This window comes from Chiloscyllium punctatum, chromosome 15 (genome assembly GCF_047496795.1).
Source record: "Chiloscyllium punctatum isolate Juve2018m chromosome 15, sChiPun1.3, whole genome shotgun sequence".
In the NCBI taxonomy this organism is placed as follows: domain Eukaryota; kingdom Metazoa; phylum Chordata; class Chondrichthyes; order Orectolobiformes; family Hemiscylliidae; genus Chiloscyllium; species Chiloscyllium punctatum.
In genome coordinates, this window is record NC_092753.1 from 65,613,178 (window position 1) to 65,628,670 (window position 15,493).

Here is a 15,493-nt window from a genome sequence, read left to right on the forward strand (position 1 = left end):
TGGGAAAGCCGGAATTGGTACAGTCCTTTGGGCAGTGGTTCAGAATGGAACATGGTACGTCTGAACCAAATCAAACTAGAGTTAAAGCGGGTGGAAAGGAAAGTCGAGCCAAGACTTGGAGGAGTTGGATTCGCCCTGAATTTCCTCCGGCTTCTTCCTTGCAGACTTGAGTCCCAATCGGCTTCAGCACATCCACAGGGTATCTTAACAATAAAGCTTCGTCGACGCTTTGATTTTGCTGAAGACTGGCAGGCAGAGCTTGTTCACTCACGGCTGTGTGGGCAATGGGCGGTGCGCCAACTCCTACCCTCCGGCAGCAACTCAACCGTAACCAAAAACCTCACATCCAAACAAGCGGAGGATTCCTCCCCTTTCCCTCCCTCAGGATGTGTTTCTGGTAACCCGAGCCGCTCCGAACTGCAAGGAGGAGGAGAAAGAATTAAAAAGAGATCGTTTCTACAGTCACACTCGCCGGTGATTCGCAAAGAAATGTAACAGAACAAAGTGAAGCGATTTGCTTTTGTTTTTTTTTCGCATTTAGAAAGATTGGGTGGAAAATGAGAGCAGAAACTGCTGAGCGTATTGCTTGTCCCAATCAAACCTTACCTACTGCTGTCTGCAGCAACCAGGTGAGTGAAAGGAATTTCACGAGGAGAAAAAAAAATGTTTCTTCTGCTTGTGGAAACATTCGAGGTATTTTTTTCTAGAGATAAACCGAAGTAGAATGGGCGCGTACGGTGACTGGCCAATATGTCTTTTCAAAGTTAAATTATTCACTAACTAAGGACATGTAGCTTTGGCATATAGTTGTGCATAATTAATTTTGGGATCACAGTTAAATGTTTCGGGTATTTCGATCACGGGTCACGCTGAGTTGAGCACTGCTGCCTGATGTCAAATGCTCACTTTTCAAAGCACCTCTGAGAGCTGCTGTTCATCTCATCTTTCTCGGCCTTTTCATTCTCACACCGTTTACTTTTCAATCCAATCTGAATTTCGGACAAAATCCACTAATTGAATTGGCTCAATACCAGTAGCAGCTTTAGAAAGTTAGCTAAAGGCCTCCATGTTCTATTCTTAAGAATATCTTGAGAATTTATACTGAGAAATTAAATAAAACTTTCCATATAGAGTTGGAAGAACCACTTGTGTTGATTGGTGTTAACCTGGACTTAACCAAAAGGGACTACAAAGTGATATAAAAATTTACTCATGAGAAATTGTTCTTTGAAGTGTTTTCCTTCTACACTGTTTCTTTGATCAAATACAGCCACAGTTGCCAATTAAATAGTTTGTGGTATTCTACTTCAGTTTCAGCAAATTTTTAGTGAAATCAATTCTAATGCTACCCTGCAGGCTAAGCATACTATCTGATAATAATCAATGCAGACCAGAAGTTATCAAATGACTCCTTGTTTGATCATAGAATTGTAGTTGGAATAGAAGGCTCCAGTGTTGTTGAAGAGGGATTGGAAAAGTGTATTAATCTCGAAAACGTGTGTAGATGTAGAAAGAAGACATCCCAGTGATGCCTCCAGTGATGGATTTGCCTCCCAATAATCACTGCCTTTGCTGATACATGAAGATAACTTGGGTGATATATTGAAGAGTTGATATTTCTTGAGGAATTCTGTCTGCAGGAGATGAGAGAAAACAATGGGGAACATCGACTATTGATTCAAAGATCTTAGTTTGCGCAGCAAAGAAAAGGGGAAAAATACATCTATAAGGAGTTCTTGTTCGACGTTTACTCTTCAAATTATCACAATCCTCTCATCCTTCAGCAATTAAACACTTATTTTATGAGAAAAACTAGGAATATCACCAGTAGGAAATGCATGTAAAATCAGCAAATTTTAGTAGCCACAAACAAACAAGAAGATGAGTTAATAAAATATGTCAAATGATAAGAACTACAAAATTGGAGGGAGTTTAGAGTGTATCGTGAGGTGCCAGATAGGGGACAACCAGCCCTTTTACATAGGTAGATGCGCAAGGACAATGTGATAGCTGATGTCATGCATAATACTAAAATAAGGTTAGCAGCGCAAGGTTTTGAAGAAAATCTGGGGACCAAGGGTTAAGAATAGAGTCACTAATGACAAGAAAAGCAATTTTGATTTTTTTTCTGGCTTTGTTAGCAACAAACGCTTGGGAATGTAAATCGATTGATATTAAAGCTGCATTTCCGCCCGGAAATCAGATGAAGAAGTGTTTCTTAGACTTTCAAAAGAAGCACCAAACACAGTAGAGACACTCCTTACAGATGTATTTTTACCCTTTCCTTTGCTGCATAAACTAAGATCTTTGAATCAATAGTCGATGTTCCCCACTGTTTTCTCTCATCTCCCTCATGGCCTAAATGATACATCTGGTGTTTGGTAATTTTCAGTAAGACCTGCCTTATTAAAAATGAGTTGCCTTCAGTTAAAAGCAGATCCAGTCATGTTTTATTTATTGGTATCATAAGGGATAGTTTTTAGGCATCTTTTTGATGCACATAGATGATTTTTCTTGTGGGGTGGGGGCTGTGAATTTGAAAATATTGTTATAAGTGGACTTAAAGAAGAATTCGAAATTGGATGTCAGGTTTTTGGGCCTTTTATATACACTGAGTTGGACATCAGGCAGGAAGTCAATGGCACTTTGTATCAGCAATCATATTTGGAAAATATTAGCTCCATTCATCAAAGTAGGGCCTGACAAAAAGTTACAGTAGTTTTCAAAACTGAAATGGAGGAATTGTGATGTTTGATTGACAGCTGAATTGGCCTGGCAACCAAACAAGACCAGGTATCTGTTTCGATAAATTAGAATAAAAGAAAAAGATGTGGATGCTGGAAATTTAAAATAAACACAGAGAATTCTGGAGAAATCCAACAGGTCTGGCAGCATTTGTGGAGAGACAAACAGAGTTAATGTTTTGCTTCCAACATTATTGACAAAGTTAAATACAGCAATAACAAATCATACATTGCAAGGTAATATTCAAGTGAATAAAACATTGAAAAAAATAAAATGGAGCATTGTATTTTGAAGTTTACATCGTTGGGAAAATCCAAGAACATAAATCTTGTTTTTAGTGCTGCTTCTTATGCAAGTCTATGCAAAAATGTGTGATGGATTCTCAAGTGCTGGAAGGAATATAATTTTTCTTGTAAGAAAGTGAGCAAAATGTTGCCTTTAGTTTGGGAAGCCGGCAATATAAAGTACCTTAGCAGCAGATACTCTTGCCTTTGGTGAAGCAATGGGTATGACATTTTTCCTTGCCAAAAGATTGGAAGAAATTCTACAAAAAAGATTTAGCACCAGTAACCATTGAGTATTGCATATATAATAGTTTTCATGTGCATGAAAGAAATGGAACTATGGTGTTGTCATTATGTTATGCTTAGTTTTTTCTTTTATGTATGTTTATAAAAGAAACAGGAAATCTGTTATCATCTAATATAGTCTGAAGAAATGTCTGTAGCTTAATGGAGTAAGAGAACAAGTGATGGTGTGAATTTGAATAAACACGAGGAACTTGTAATTAGTGGGATGAGTTTTAAGGAGTGCAGTTAACGGAAGTAAAGCTGTCATCAGAAGTGTGGACTTGAATGCTGTTTTAATAGAGTTATCTTTTGTACAACAACAAAGAAACTTCAATGCATTTTGAACTGTCCAAAAGCCAATAGTAGACTTCAAAAGGACATGGTAAAAACAATGACTGCAGATGCTGAAAACCAAATACTGGATTAGTGGTGCTGGAAGAGCACAGCAGTTCAGGCAGCATCCAACGAGCAGCGAAATCGACGTTTCGCTTTTGCCCGAAACGTCGATTTCGCTGCTCGTTGGATGCTGCCTGAACCGCTGTGCTCTTCCAGCACCACTAATCCAGTATTCAAAAGGACATGGACTGGATGGAAATGTGGCAGATGGAATTGAATGCAGAGAACAGTGTTGCCTTTTTGGAGGAAGAAGGAGGAGGGTAGGCAAATTAGTACAAATAATTTAATTACATAAGGACCTGTGGGTATATGTATATGTATCATTGGAGAATGTAGGGCAGGTGAAGAAAGTAGTTAATCAGGCATATAGGATTGTGGGCTTTGCAACAGGAATATTGAGTACAAAAACAAAGAAGTTATTGTGTATCTTTATGAAACGCTGATTTAGTCTTGCTTGAAATATTGTGTCTAGTTTTGAGCCATACATTTTAAGAATCTTTTGAAGGCATTAGACAGGGTTCATAAAAAAATCAAATGAATGGCTACAAGACGAAGACTTACCTACCATGTTTAGATTGGAGAAACTGGGTCTATTGATTTAGAGCTGAGGAAGTTGAGAAGAAGTTTGGTAAAGATGTAAAAAATCATCAGAGCCTGGATGGAATAGAGAGAGGGAGGAACAGTTCCAATTGGTGGAAGGGTCGGGAACTGGATAATTCTGATTTAAGGTGTATGGCATAAGAACCCGAAGTGACAAAGAAAAACCTTTTTACAGGCTAAGTGATTTGAATCTGGAATATAGTGCCTGAGAATGTGTTGAAGGCAAATCAATTATGATTTCCAAAAGAGAATTGGATAATTATTTGAAAAGAAAAACAAGAATTACTGGGCTATGGGGCTTGGGTAGAGGGGTGGGACCAGAAGTGTTGCTCTTGCAGATACAATAGCTGCTCCTGCGCTGTAACCATAGTGTGCACAATTGGAATGTTGTAAACCCTTTCAGTGTGGAAAAAAAGTTTGAAAAAGTGCTCAAATGACCATTTGAAGGAATGCAGTCAGTGGAGAAAAAAATAACTCCAAACTGGGAGACAAAGAGGCAACGAAGTGAATCATGGAAAGGTGTGGAGTTGCAGTAGTGCAATACAGAAGGTGATAAGAAGTAGTTTTCCAACAATTGAATAAAGTGTTTGCCAAAGGAGTCGCAACATAGAAAACCTGTAATCGATCAAAATGTCATAAGTAAGTGACACTACAAATGATGGGGAAAAGTGATTGGAGTTCAAGAGCCTTATCATAGTCAGTGAGTGTTATTAACATGATATTTCTAATACTTTACAAAACAATTTAATCCAATTAAGTATTGACATAAAACCAATACTGAAAAATGGTGGAATTAATGGTAATGTGGATTTTGAATAATATTTAGATACGTGTTGAACACGTGTTGAATTTTATGTTTGCTTTATTTCTTTAAAGCTTTGTATGTATTGCATCATAAGTTATGACTTATAAAATTATGAGTTTATATCTTCAGCAGGAGAGAACAATTGAAGCTACTTTGAAGTAAAAATTCCGGCTTATGTGACCAAAGTCATAATTTTGCTGCAAAAGCATCCAACTTAACGATAGAATTCTTGGTATCAAGTTCTACATTTGTACAGAACTATTTCTTTTCATAGACTCACTGGGCCTCAAAGGATGGAATTGACCTGTACGCCTTAAAAGGGAAAGTAGGACAGAGAGATGTAGGGATGGGTTCCCAAGCTTGTGACCTGGTCAACTCCAGCAATGGCCACCACTGGTGAAGTAGTTATAACTGGAATGCACAAGAAGCCAAAATTGGGAGTGCTGATTTCTGGGGGTGGGTGGAAGTTGAGGAGAGTACAGATATAGGAATGGGTAAGGTCTTGGATTTGGAAACAAAGATAAGAATTTTTAATCAAGATATTCCTGGATTGGGAGCCAACATAGGTTAACAAGCATAGGGTTAAAAGGAGAACAGGACTTGTAGTGAGTGAAAACATGAAGAGCAGTGTTTTGGATAACTATATGTTTATAGAGGGTACAATGAGGAGTGCATTAAAATAGCCAAGTAGAGGTTACAATTGCATGGAAGAGTGTTTCAGCAGTAGATGAGCTAAAGCGGGATGAAATGAAGCAACTTATTGGAGGTGGATATGAGTGATCTTAATGATAGCATGGATATGAGGTCAGATGTTCATCTCAGGATTAAACATGACCATTCATAGAATGTTTCGAGGCCTCTCTGAACACAGGATTAGTCCTGGGTATGGATGATTGTAAATGTGGCTGTATTGTTTAAGAAATGAGTATAAAATAACCCAAGAAACTATAAATCTTTCAGCTTGAGATCATTAACGGGAAAACTGATGGAGGCCATAATGCGGGATAAGGTAAATATACACTTATATACACAAGAGAGAAATAAGTTAATACTAAACAGTCAACATGACTTTGTTAAGGGCAGGTCATGTCTGACAAATTTAGTGAGTTCTTTGAGGTGATACAGACAGTGGATAAATGTAGTGCTATGGATGTTGTTTATTTGAACTTTCGGAAAGCATTTGCTATGGTTTCACATGGCAGGTTGGTAAGCAAATTGGAAATGTTTGGCATTGATGGGTCATTGACAGCAAGAACTAGAGTTGGCTAAAACATAGGAAGTGGAGGGTAGATAGAGATGGATATTTGTCACACTGGAGATGAATTGATATTGGTGTTCCCCGGGGATTGGTACTGGAAACCTTGCTTTTTTTGATTTATATAAAGAATTTGGAGAGGAGTGTTGCAGGCAAAATCTCTAAATTTGCAGGTGATACTAAAGTAGGGAGAGTAATGAATTGTGAGAATGATGCTGAGCGACTTCACAGGGACATTTACAAGTTGGCCAAATGGGCGGAAACCTGGCAGACGAATCTCAATGCATCTTGGTAGAAGCATAGAGAGATAATACAGACTCGGTGGTACATCTTGAGAAGAGTAAAGGAATGGAGGACCTTGTGCAAGATTCTCTGAATGTGGCTAGGCAGGTTAAAACAGTTGTTAAGAAGGCTTATAGCTTCCCCAGGTTTCTAAATAAAGGCATAGAGTATAAAAGTGAGGAACTGATGGTACGCCTCTATAAATCATTGCTCAGACCATGTTTGGGGTATTGTGTTTAGTTCTGGTCACCTTATTTAAGGAATGATTAGATTAGATTAGATTAGATTACTTACAGTGTGGAAACAGGCCCTTCGGCCCAACAAGTCCACACCGACCCGCCAAAGCGTAACCCATCCAGACCCATTCTCCTACATTTAACCCTTCACCTAACACTACGGGCAGTTTAGCATGGCCATTAAGCTCTGGAGCAAGTTCAAAGGAGATTTATTAGAATGATGCAAGGAATGAGGAAAGATTAAAGAATTTGTGTTTATTTTCCTTGGAGCAGGGAAGATTAAACGGTGACCTTACTGAGGTGTTCAAAATTATGAACAATTTTGACAGTGTAAAGAAGGATAATCTCTTTCTACTAGTTGCTATGTCAGTAACTAGGGGGTCACAATTTTAAAATTGTCAGCAAGGGAGCTAAGAGTGAGATAAGGAAAAATGTCTTTACTCAGTTGTTAGCATTTGAGAATGTGCTGTCATGGAGAATGGTGGAGATGGATTCCAGTGGAGGTTTCACAAGACCACTGGATCTATATTTGAAAGTGATGAATTTAAAGGGCTGGAGAATGGGACTAGCTGGGTGGATTTTTTGGGAAATGGTACAGACTCAATAGGTTGAATGACCTCCTGTATTGTAAAATTCTATGATTCTATGAAGGACAGTTTATAAAAGATTTGAGTCATTGGATGTGGACGTCACTGGCGAGGCCAGCATCTATTATACAGAGGCCAGACTATGAGCAGGCTAACTTTATCTCAGACTGTTGCCAAGGAGAGATATGGAATTGGCAGCTAGGCAACTGAAATAGATGTTTCTCTTATTTATTTTATTTAAGAAACTGGGCAATCTGTGAGCCTGTAGCCCACACTTCTGCACCATTTTGCTTCTAAACATCTGCCCAGATTCCTAATTTTCTACCATTCCCTACCTGCTTGAAGTTCTGATCCTCTCCATCAAAATAATACAGAGAAAAAATGAAACCTTTCAGACAAAACATGAGTGCAGCCTCTACAACTGTTGCATTGGGAGCAGTGCTTTGATTTAACACAGACTCCCTGTGGGTCAAATCGTCTTTTTCTGTTCAATTTGGGCCAGTGGAGGTTGCAATCAATAATTCAGTAACCTTCCTCCTTTTAGCTTCAACCACTTGTTTTACAGAGACCTTGTTCCCAGTCTCCAATGATCTGTCACATCTCTCTTTCAGTAAAACAGCTATGAATACATTTTTGGAACCTAGGGTCCCTTTCTAATTCCCTGCTTACTCTTACTTCTCCCTTCATTGAGACTGCTGGACCTCTAGCCATTATAGCTCCCATGCTGAAGAAATAGTTGTCAGTCTTTAATTAGTTGAACTATTTTGTTCAATGTAGAATTCTCTATTCCTAACAATAGAATCCCATTGACAAAAGCCACATTATTTATTTCTAAGCAACTCTGTATAAATAATTATGGACTTTGAAATAAAATCCAACGGTTAGCTGTGTGTATCATATAGATTAATGGAATGTTGATATGCTACTAATTCACAGCATAAGAAAATTCAACCCAGTAGATATAACTAAGTTTTTTGATCCATTTTAAGGCTATTAGAAATATAATTTGAACATCTAAACATTTTACAACAATTTAAATAACCTTTATATATCCGTTTGATATTAATGTGTTGGTATTTAATCTATGGACTGTGCCTTTTCAGTCATTAAGTCAAAGTTTCATGACATTTGTCTTCAATAAAAATAAACAATAGGATTATGCCCTTTCCAAAGTTTGAGTAAAACAAAGTTATCTTTGGATAACCTTCAGAAGGTTAGCTATAAAAGTTGAATAATATATGTTGTACAATCATTTTCAGGTATGTCCTGCTGTTCTAACCACACCAGACAGTACACCAAGCCAACACTTATCTGCACAGTACCCACAATTGTGCCATGAGGTTTTGAATCCAAAAATTCCAGAACATTCAACACAGCTTTACACTCAACCAGAAACTGGCCTTCTGAACAAATCTAAGAAGAGATGCGATCCAACAAGAACTGTTTTGGTCATACTTTTGCTGTTGGTCATATTTGGAGGAGCTGCAGCCGTTTTGTGGTATTTTGTCTGTAAGTAAAGTTTTAAATTCAACCAATGTCATTTGAATCACAGGAGTACTTTATAGCTTAATAAACATTTTATGAAATCTAGAAAGATGTTCGACCATTGGACGGCATAGTGGTTCAGTGGTTAGCACTGCTGCCTCGCTGAACCAGGGATCTGGGTTCAATTCCACCCTTGGGCAACTGGCTGAGTGGAGTGTGCACATATCTTCCTATGTCTGCATGGGTTTTCTCCCACAGTCCAAAGATATGCACGCTAGGTGGATTGCCCATAATGTCCAAGAATGTGCAGGCTAGGATTAGCTGTGTGAAATGCAGGGTTGCAGGGATAAGATAGCGGGATGGGTCTGGGTGAGATACTCTTCTGAGAGTTGGTGTGGACTGAATGGCCTACTCCTACACTGTAGGGATTCTATGATTCATTGACATATACTGGTATTAAGTATATTTGAAGTTTCCCAAGTATAAACTCCAACTTTGTACATCCAAAGGGTCAAGCTACACACTAGACATCTGTCAATATAGTGCCTATGTCTGTTTTTAGTGTTTGTCCACTAGCATGGTTTCATTTGGAGTTAAGCTTCTAATCTATTGTAGTTGGAGGAGAATGAAAATAAGGAGGATTTGCATTTATAAGGCACTTATCATGGGCACCAGACATCTCAAAGCATTTTACAGCCAATGTGATGTTCTTTTGATGTATTGTCTGTGATGTAATGGAGGCAATGTAGCAATTAATTTGTATTCCACAAACTTCCACAAGTAACAAAGTGGCATTCACCAGCTAATTTGATTTTACTGATGTATATTGAGGGATAAATATTGGATAGCATATAAGGAATAATTCCCTTGATCTTCAATATAGTCGCATGGAATTTGTTACACCCATGGGAGCAGGCAGAATGGGCTTCAGTTTAACATATCATCTGAAAGACAATGAATGCTCACATAGTGCAGAACACACCATTATTGTTATGCTGAAACTGTGGAGTGGAACTTTTACTCTGAATTCTACTACCAACGGAGCTACAGGTAACATATGTATTTGCAGACATAAAGGACGATGCTTTTCAGTATTAAAAATCAAATGTTGCATTTGTACGTTGTTTTCACATTGGGTACATGGGACCAGGGATCCAGGAAGCCAGGTTTCCAACAGTTTTATCATTTTCGTGATTTTCTGAAATTTCATCCACCAGAGAGGACAAACACATGAAATAGGAAAACGTTGATGAAACAGAAATATCTTAAGGCCCATTTTCTGTATAATCAGCCCTTCCTTTCTTAATCCACCCCTTTCTCCTCCTTTGCTGATTTTTAATCTGCTCCTACACTTCATGGCTGCTTTTTTTTTCTGGCTAGTTATTATGCTTCTTCCTTGGATGTAATGCCATCTCGAATTTCCCTTGTAAGCGTGGCTTGACCATTTTACTGCACCAGTCAGGAATGAAGAATTCTTGAAGTTCACTCATGTCACCATTGAAAGTTTGCCATTGCCTTACCACCATCATCCCTTTAAGTAATGTGCCCTAAGCTATCAGAGCCAACTTGTGCCTCATCCCTTCATAGTTTCCTTTATTTAGATTCAGAATCCTAATCTCAGAATCAACAATGTCACTCTCCATCTTGATTCTATAATATTATGGTCACTCATCCCTAAGGAGCCATGCACAACCAGATTGTTGATTATTCCTTTCTCGTTTCACAATGCCAGTCTAGGATATGGCTCCTCAACATATTTGTCCAGAAAAACATTGCATATAACCTCCAGAAACTGATTTATCGAATCTATATGAAGATTAAAGTCACCCATAATTACAGACGTCCATTTATTGCATGCATCTCTAATTTCCTTTTTAATGTCATTCCAACATCACCTTTAGAGCTTATGGGTGCATAAACAACTTGCACTAATGTTATTTTCCGATTGGTATTTCTCAGCTCTACCCATGCATATTCCACATCATTGGAGATTATATCCTTCCTCACTATTGTGGTTATTTTCTCTTTGACCAGCATTGCAACTCCACTGCCATTTCTTTCTTTGTCTGCCATTCCTGAATACTGATTAACCCTGATGTTCAGTTCTCATCCCTGTTTAACCTGCAGTTGTCTCTTCATAATCCTGACTATATCAAATCTGCTTATATCTGTTTGTGCAATTAATTAATATACTTTATTGCAAATACTTTACGCAATTAAGCAGAATGCTTAAAGCTTGTCTTTTTAACATAACTTGTTCCATTCCCATTAGTTTATATTGTGACCCTGTTTGATCCAAGCCATGTCCATCACTTTTCTTCTTTCCCTTCTGTCTTTAGATCTTGTCCTTTATTCACCTTCCTCAGACACCTTGCATATGTTTTCATCCCCCTGCCTTTTTACTTTAAAGTCTCTCCAACCACTTTGGCAAATAGTTCCGGTCCTGTCAAGGTGTAACCTGTCCAGTACTGGTCCCACTTTCCCAAGAACTTGGTGGTATAATGGACAATGAAGAAGATTGTCTAAAAGTACAATGGGAGCTTGATCAACCAGGCTAGTGAAACAAGGAGTGGCAGGTGCAGTTTAATTCTGATCAATGTGAAGAGTTGCATTTTAGTAAGACAAACCAGAGCATGGCTCACCGAGTTAATAGTAGGGCCCCGGGGAGAGTTGCCGAACAAAGACACCTAGGGTTGCAGGTACATAGTTCCTTGAATTTGCCATCACAGGTAGACAGGGTGGTGAAGAAGGCATTTGGCATGCTTGCCTTCATTGGTCAGTGCATTGAGTACAACAGTTGGGATTTCATGTTACAGCTCTATAAGGCATTGGTAAGGACATATTTGGAGTACAGTGTACAATTCTGGTCTCCCTGCTATAGGAAAAATACTATTAAACTGGAATGGGTGCAGAAAAGGTTTACAAGGATGTTACTGAGACTGGAAGGTTTGAGTTATAAGGAGGGGCGGAATAGACTGGGACTTTTTTCCCTGGAGTGTAGGAGGCTGAGCACTGACCTTATAGAGACATATAAATTCACAGCAGGCGTAGATAAGGTGACTAGCTAAGGCTTTTTTCCCAGGGTAGGGGAGTCCAAAACTGGAGGGGATAGGTTTAAAGTGAGAGGTGAAAGACTTAGAAGGGACCTGAGGTGCAACTTTTTCACAAATAGTGTGGTGCATATATGAAATGAGCTGCCAGAGCAAGTGTTAGAGGTGAGGACAATTATAACATTTAAAAGATATTTAGACAGGTACGCAGATAGGAAAGGTTTAGAGGGATGTGGGCCAAACGCATGGTGGGTATGGACAAGTTGGGCTGAAGGATCTATTTCCGTGCTGTATACTCTATGACTAACTGGTCCAAAAGACCCAGGAATCTGAAACTCTTCCCCTCACACCATCTCTTCAGCCACATATTCAATTGATGTATCCTGCTATTTCTACTCTGACTAGCATGTGGCACTGGTAATAATCCTACAATCACTACCTTTTATGAAGTAACTTTCCAAATTACTTCCTAACTCCCTACATTATGCTTTTGGACCTCATCCTTTATTTACCTATGTCATCTGTACTAATATGTACCACAACCACTGGCTTTCACTGTGCCCCTCCAGAATGCAGAACTGGCTTAGTCATAGGAGACAGATGGGCAGAGGAAGTTTAATCCAAAGAAATATGAGGTAGTGCATTTTGGAACGTCAAGTACAGGTGGAAATTATACAGTGAATGGCAGAACCCTTAGGAGCATTGATATGCAGAGAGATCTGGGTGTACAGGTCCATACAGATCACTGAAGGTGGCAGCACAGGTATTTAAGGTAGTAAAAAAGGCCTATGGGATGCTTACATTCATTGAAAGGGGCATTGAGTGTAAGGATAGAGAAGTTATGCTGCAGCTTTATAGAACCTTAGTCTACACTTGAAATATTACATAAAATTCTGATCACAACACTACCAGAAGGATGTGGATGCTTTGGAAAGAGTTCAGAAAAGGCTTACCAAGATGTTGGCTGGTATGGGAGATGTTGGCTGGTATGGGGGATTTTGGCTATGAAGATTGGATAGATTGGGTTTGTTTTCACTGAAATGCAGGAGTTTTAGGGGCGACCTGATAGAAGTTTATAAGATTGTGAAGGGCATGGATGTTGTGGAAAGAATGAGGCTTTTTTCAAGGGTGAAGGGACCAATTACTGGGGGTCACAGGTTCAAGGTGCGAGGGGGGAAGTTTAAAAGAGATGTACAAGGCACGTTTTTCACACAAAGGGTGGTGAGTGCCTAGAATGTGCTGCCAGAGGAGATGATGGAAGCCGACACAATAGCAGCATTCAGGAAGCACCTGGACGAGTACATAAGTATGAAAGGAATGGAGGGATACGGATCCTGTACGTGAAGACGGTTCTGGCATGGAAAGGCAAAATGTGTCGATGTAGGTTTGGAGGGCCGACGGACCATTCCTGCGCTGTATTATTCTTTGTTCTTTGTTAATGTCTTCGATGTTCTTGACCTTAGCACCAGGGAGGCAACATACCATCCTGGAGTCTCATTTGCAATCTCATAAATGTCTGTCTATTCCCCTGACAATTGAATCCCCTGTAATGATTGCGTTCTCTCACTTATTACTCTTACCCTGTGGAGCAGACTGAACTGTGTTGCAATGAATTTGACAGTAGCTGCTATCTCCTGTGAGATCATTCTCTTCAAGAATATCCAAAGCGCTGTATCAGTTTCACTCTGTTCATAGAGTCATAGAGATGTACAGCATGGAAACTGACCCTTCGGTCCAACCCGTCCTGCCTAACAGATATCCCAACGCAATCTAGCCCTACCTGCCAGCACCTGGCCCATATCCCTCCAAACCCTTCCTATTCATATACCCATCCAGATGTCTTTTAAATGTTGCAATTGTACCAGCCTCTACCACTTCCTCTGGCAGCTCATTCCATACACGTTTCTTTTATATCTTTGCCCTCTCACCCTAAACCTATGCCCTCTAGTTCTGGACTCCCTCACCCCAGGGAAAAAACTTTGTCTATTTATCCGATCCATGCCTCTCATGATTTTATAAACCTCTATAAGGTCACCCCTCCAACCTTCCAGGGAAACAGCCCCAGCCTGTTCAGCCTCTCCCTATAGCTCAAATCTTCCAACCCTGGCAACATCCTTGTACATTTTTTCTGAACCTTTTCAAGTTTCACAACATCTTTCCAATAGGAAGGAGACCAGAATTGCACTCAATATTCCAACAGTGACCTAACCAATGTCCTGTACAGCTGCAACATGACCTCCCAATTCCTGTACCAATAAAGGAAAGCATACCAAACGCCTTCTTCACTATCCTATCTAACTGCAACTCCACTTTCAAGGAGCTATGAACGTGCACTCCAAGGTTTCTTTGTTCAGCAACACTCCAAGGACCTTACCATTAAGTTTGCATTCCCAAAATGCAGCACCTCACATTTATCTAACTTAAACTCCATCTGCCACTTCTCAGCCCACTGGCCCATCTGATCAAGATCCCATTGTAATCTGTCCACTTTGCTGTCCACTACACCTCCAATTTTGGTGTCATCTTCAGACTTACTAACTATACCTCTTATGCTCATTTATATAAATGATGAAAAGTAGAGGACCCAGCACCGATCCTTGTGGCACTCCACTGGTCACAGGCCTCCAGTCTGAAAAACAACCCCCCATCACCACCCTCTGTCTTCTACCTTTGAGCCAGTTCTGTATCCAAATGGTGAGTTCTCCCTGTATTCCGTGAGATCTAACCTTGTTAATTAGTCTCCCATGGGGAACCTTGTCGAACGCCTTACTGAAGTCCATATGGATCACATGTACTGCTCTGCCCTCATCTATCCTCTTTGTTACTTCCTCAGAAAACTCAATCAAGTTTGTGAGACATGATTTCCTGTGTACAAAACCATGTTGACTATCCCTAATCAGTCCTTGCCTTTCCAAATACATGTACATCCTGACCCTCAGGATTCTCTGCAACAACTTGCCCATCACCGACGTCAAGTTCACTGGTCAATAGTTCCCTGGCTTATCCTTACCACCTTTCTTAAACAGTGGCACTACGTTAGCCAACCTCCAGTCTTCTGACACCTCACCTGTGACTATCGATGATACAAATATCTTGGTAAGAGGCCCGGCAATTACTTCCCTAGCTTCCCACAGAGTTCTAGGGTACACCTGGTCAGGTCCTGGGGAATTATCCACTTTTATGTGTTTCAAGGCATCCAGCACTTCCTCATCTGTAATATGGACATTTTGCAAGATGTCACCATCTATTTCCATACATTCTATATCTTCCATGTCCTTTTCCCCAGTAAAGTCTGATGCAAAATACTCGTTTAGTATCTGCCCCATCTCCCGTGGCTCCATACAAAGGCTGCCTTACTGATCTTTGAGGGTCCCTATTCTCTCCCTAGTTACCCTTTTGTCCTTAATGTATTTGTAAAAACCCTTTGGATTCTCCTTAACTGTATTTGCCAAAGCCTCATGTCCCCTTTTTGCCCTCCTGATT

General features: G+C 39.7%; 1 protein-coding gene across 3 annotated transcripts in view; it reads left to right on the top strand.

Annotated features, from left to right (window-relative positions):
- Positions 1-15,493, top strand: part of LOC140486344 (suppressor of tumorigenicity 14 protein homolog) — a 136,193-nt gene continuing 120,700 nt past the window's right edge. The window contains exons 1-2 of one of the 3 annotated variants that reach the window (XM_072585346.1): positions 1-629; positions 8,735-8,984. In XM_072585346.1, the coding sequence (XP_072441447.1) occupies positions 558-629; positions 8,735-8,984 (322 nt within the window). In that variant the 5' untranslated portion in view covers positions 1-557. The remainder of the gene's footprint in view (positions 630-8,734; positions 8,985-15,493) is intronic. The other 2 variants (XM_072585348.1, XM_072585347.1) reach the window with 2 other exon arrangements.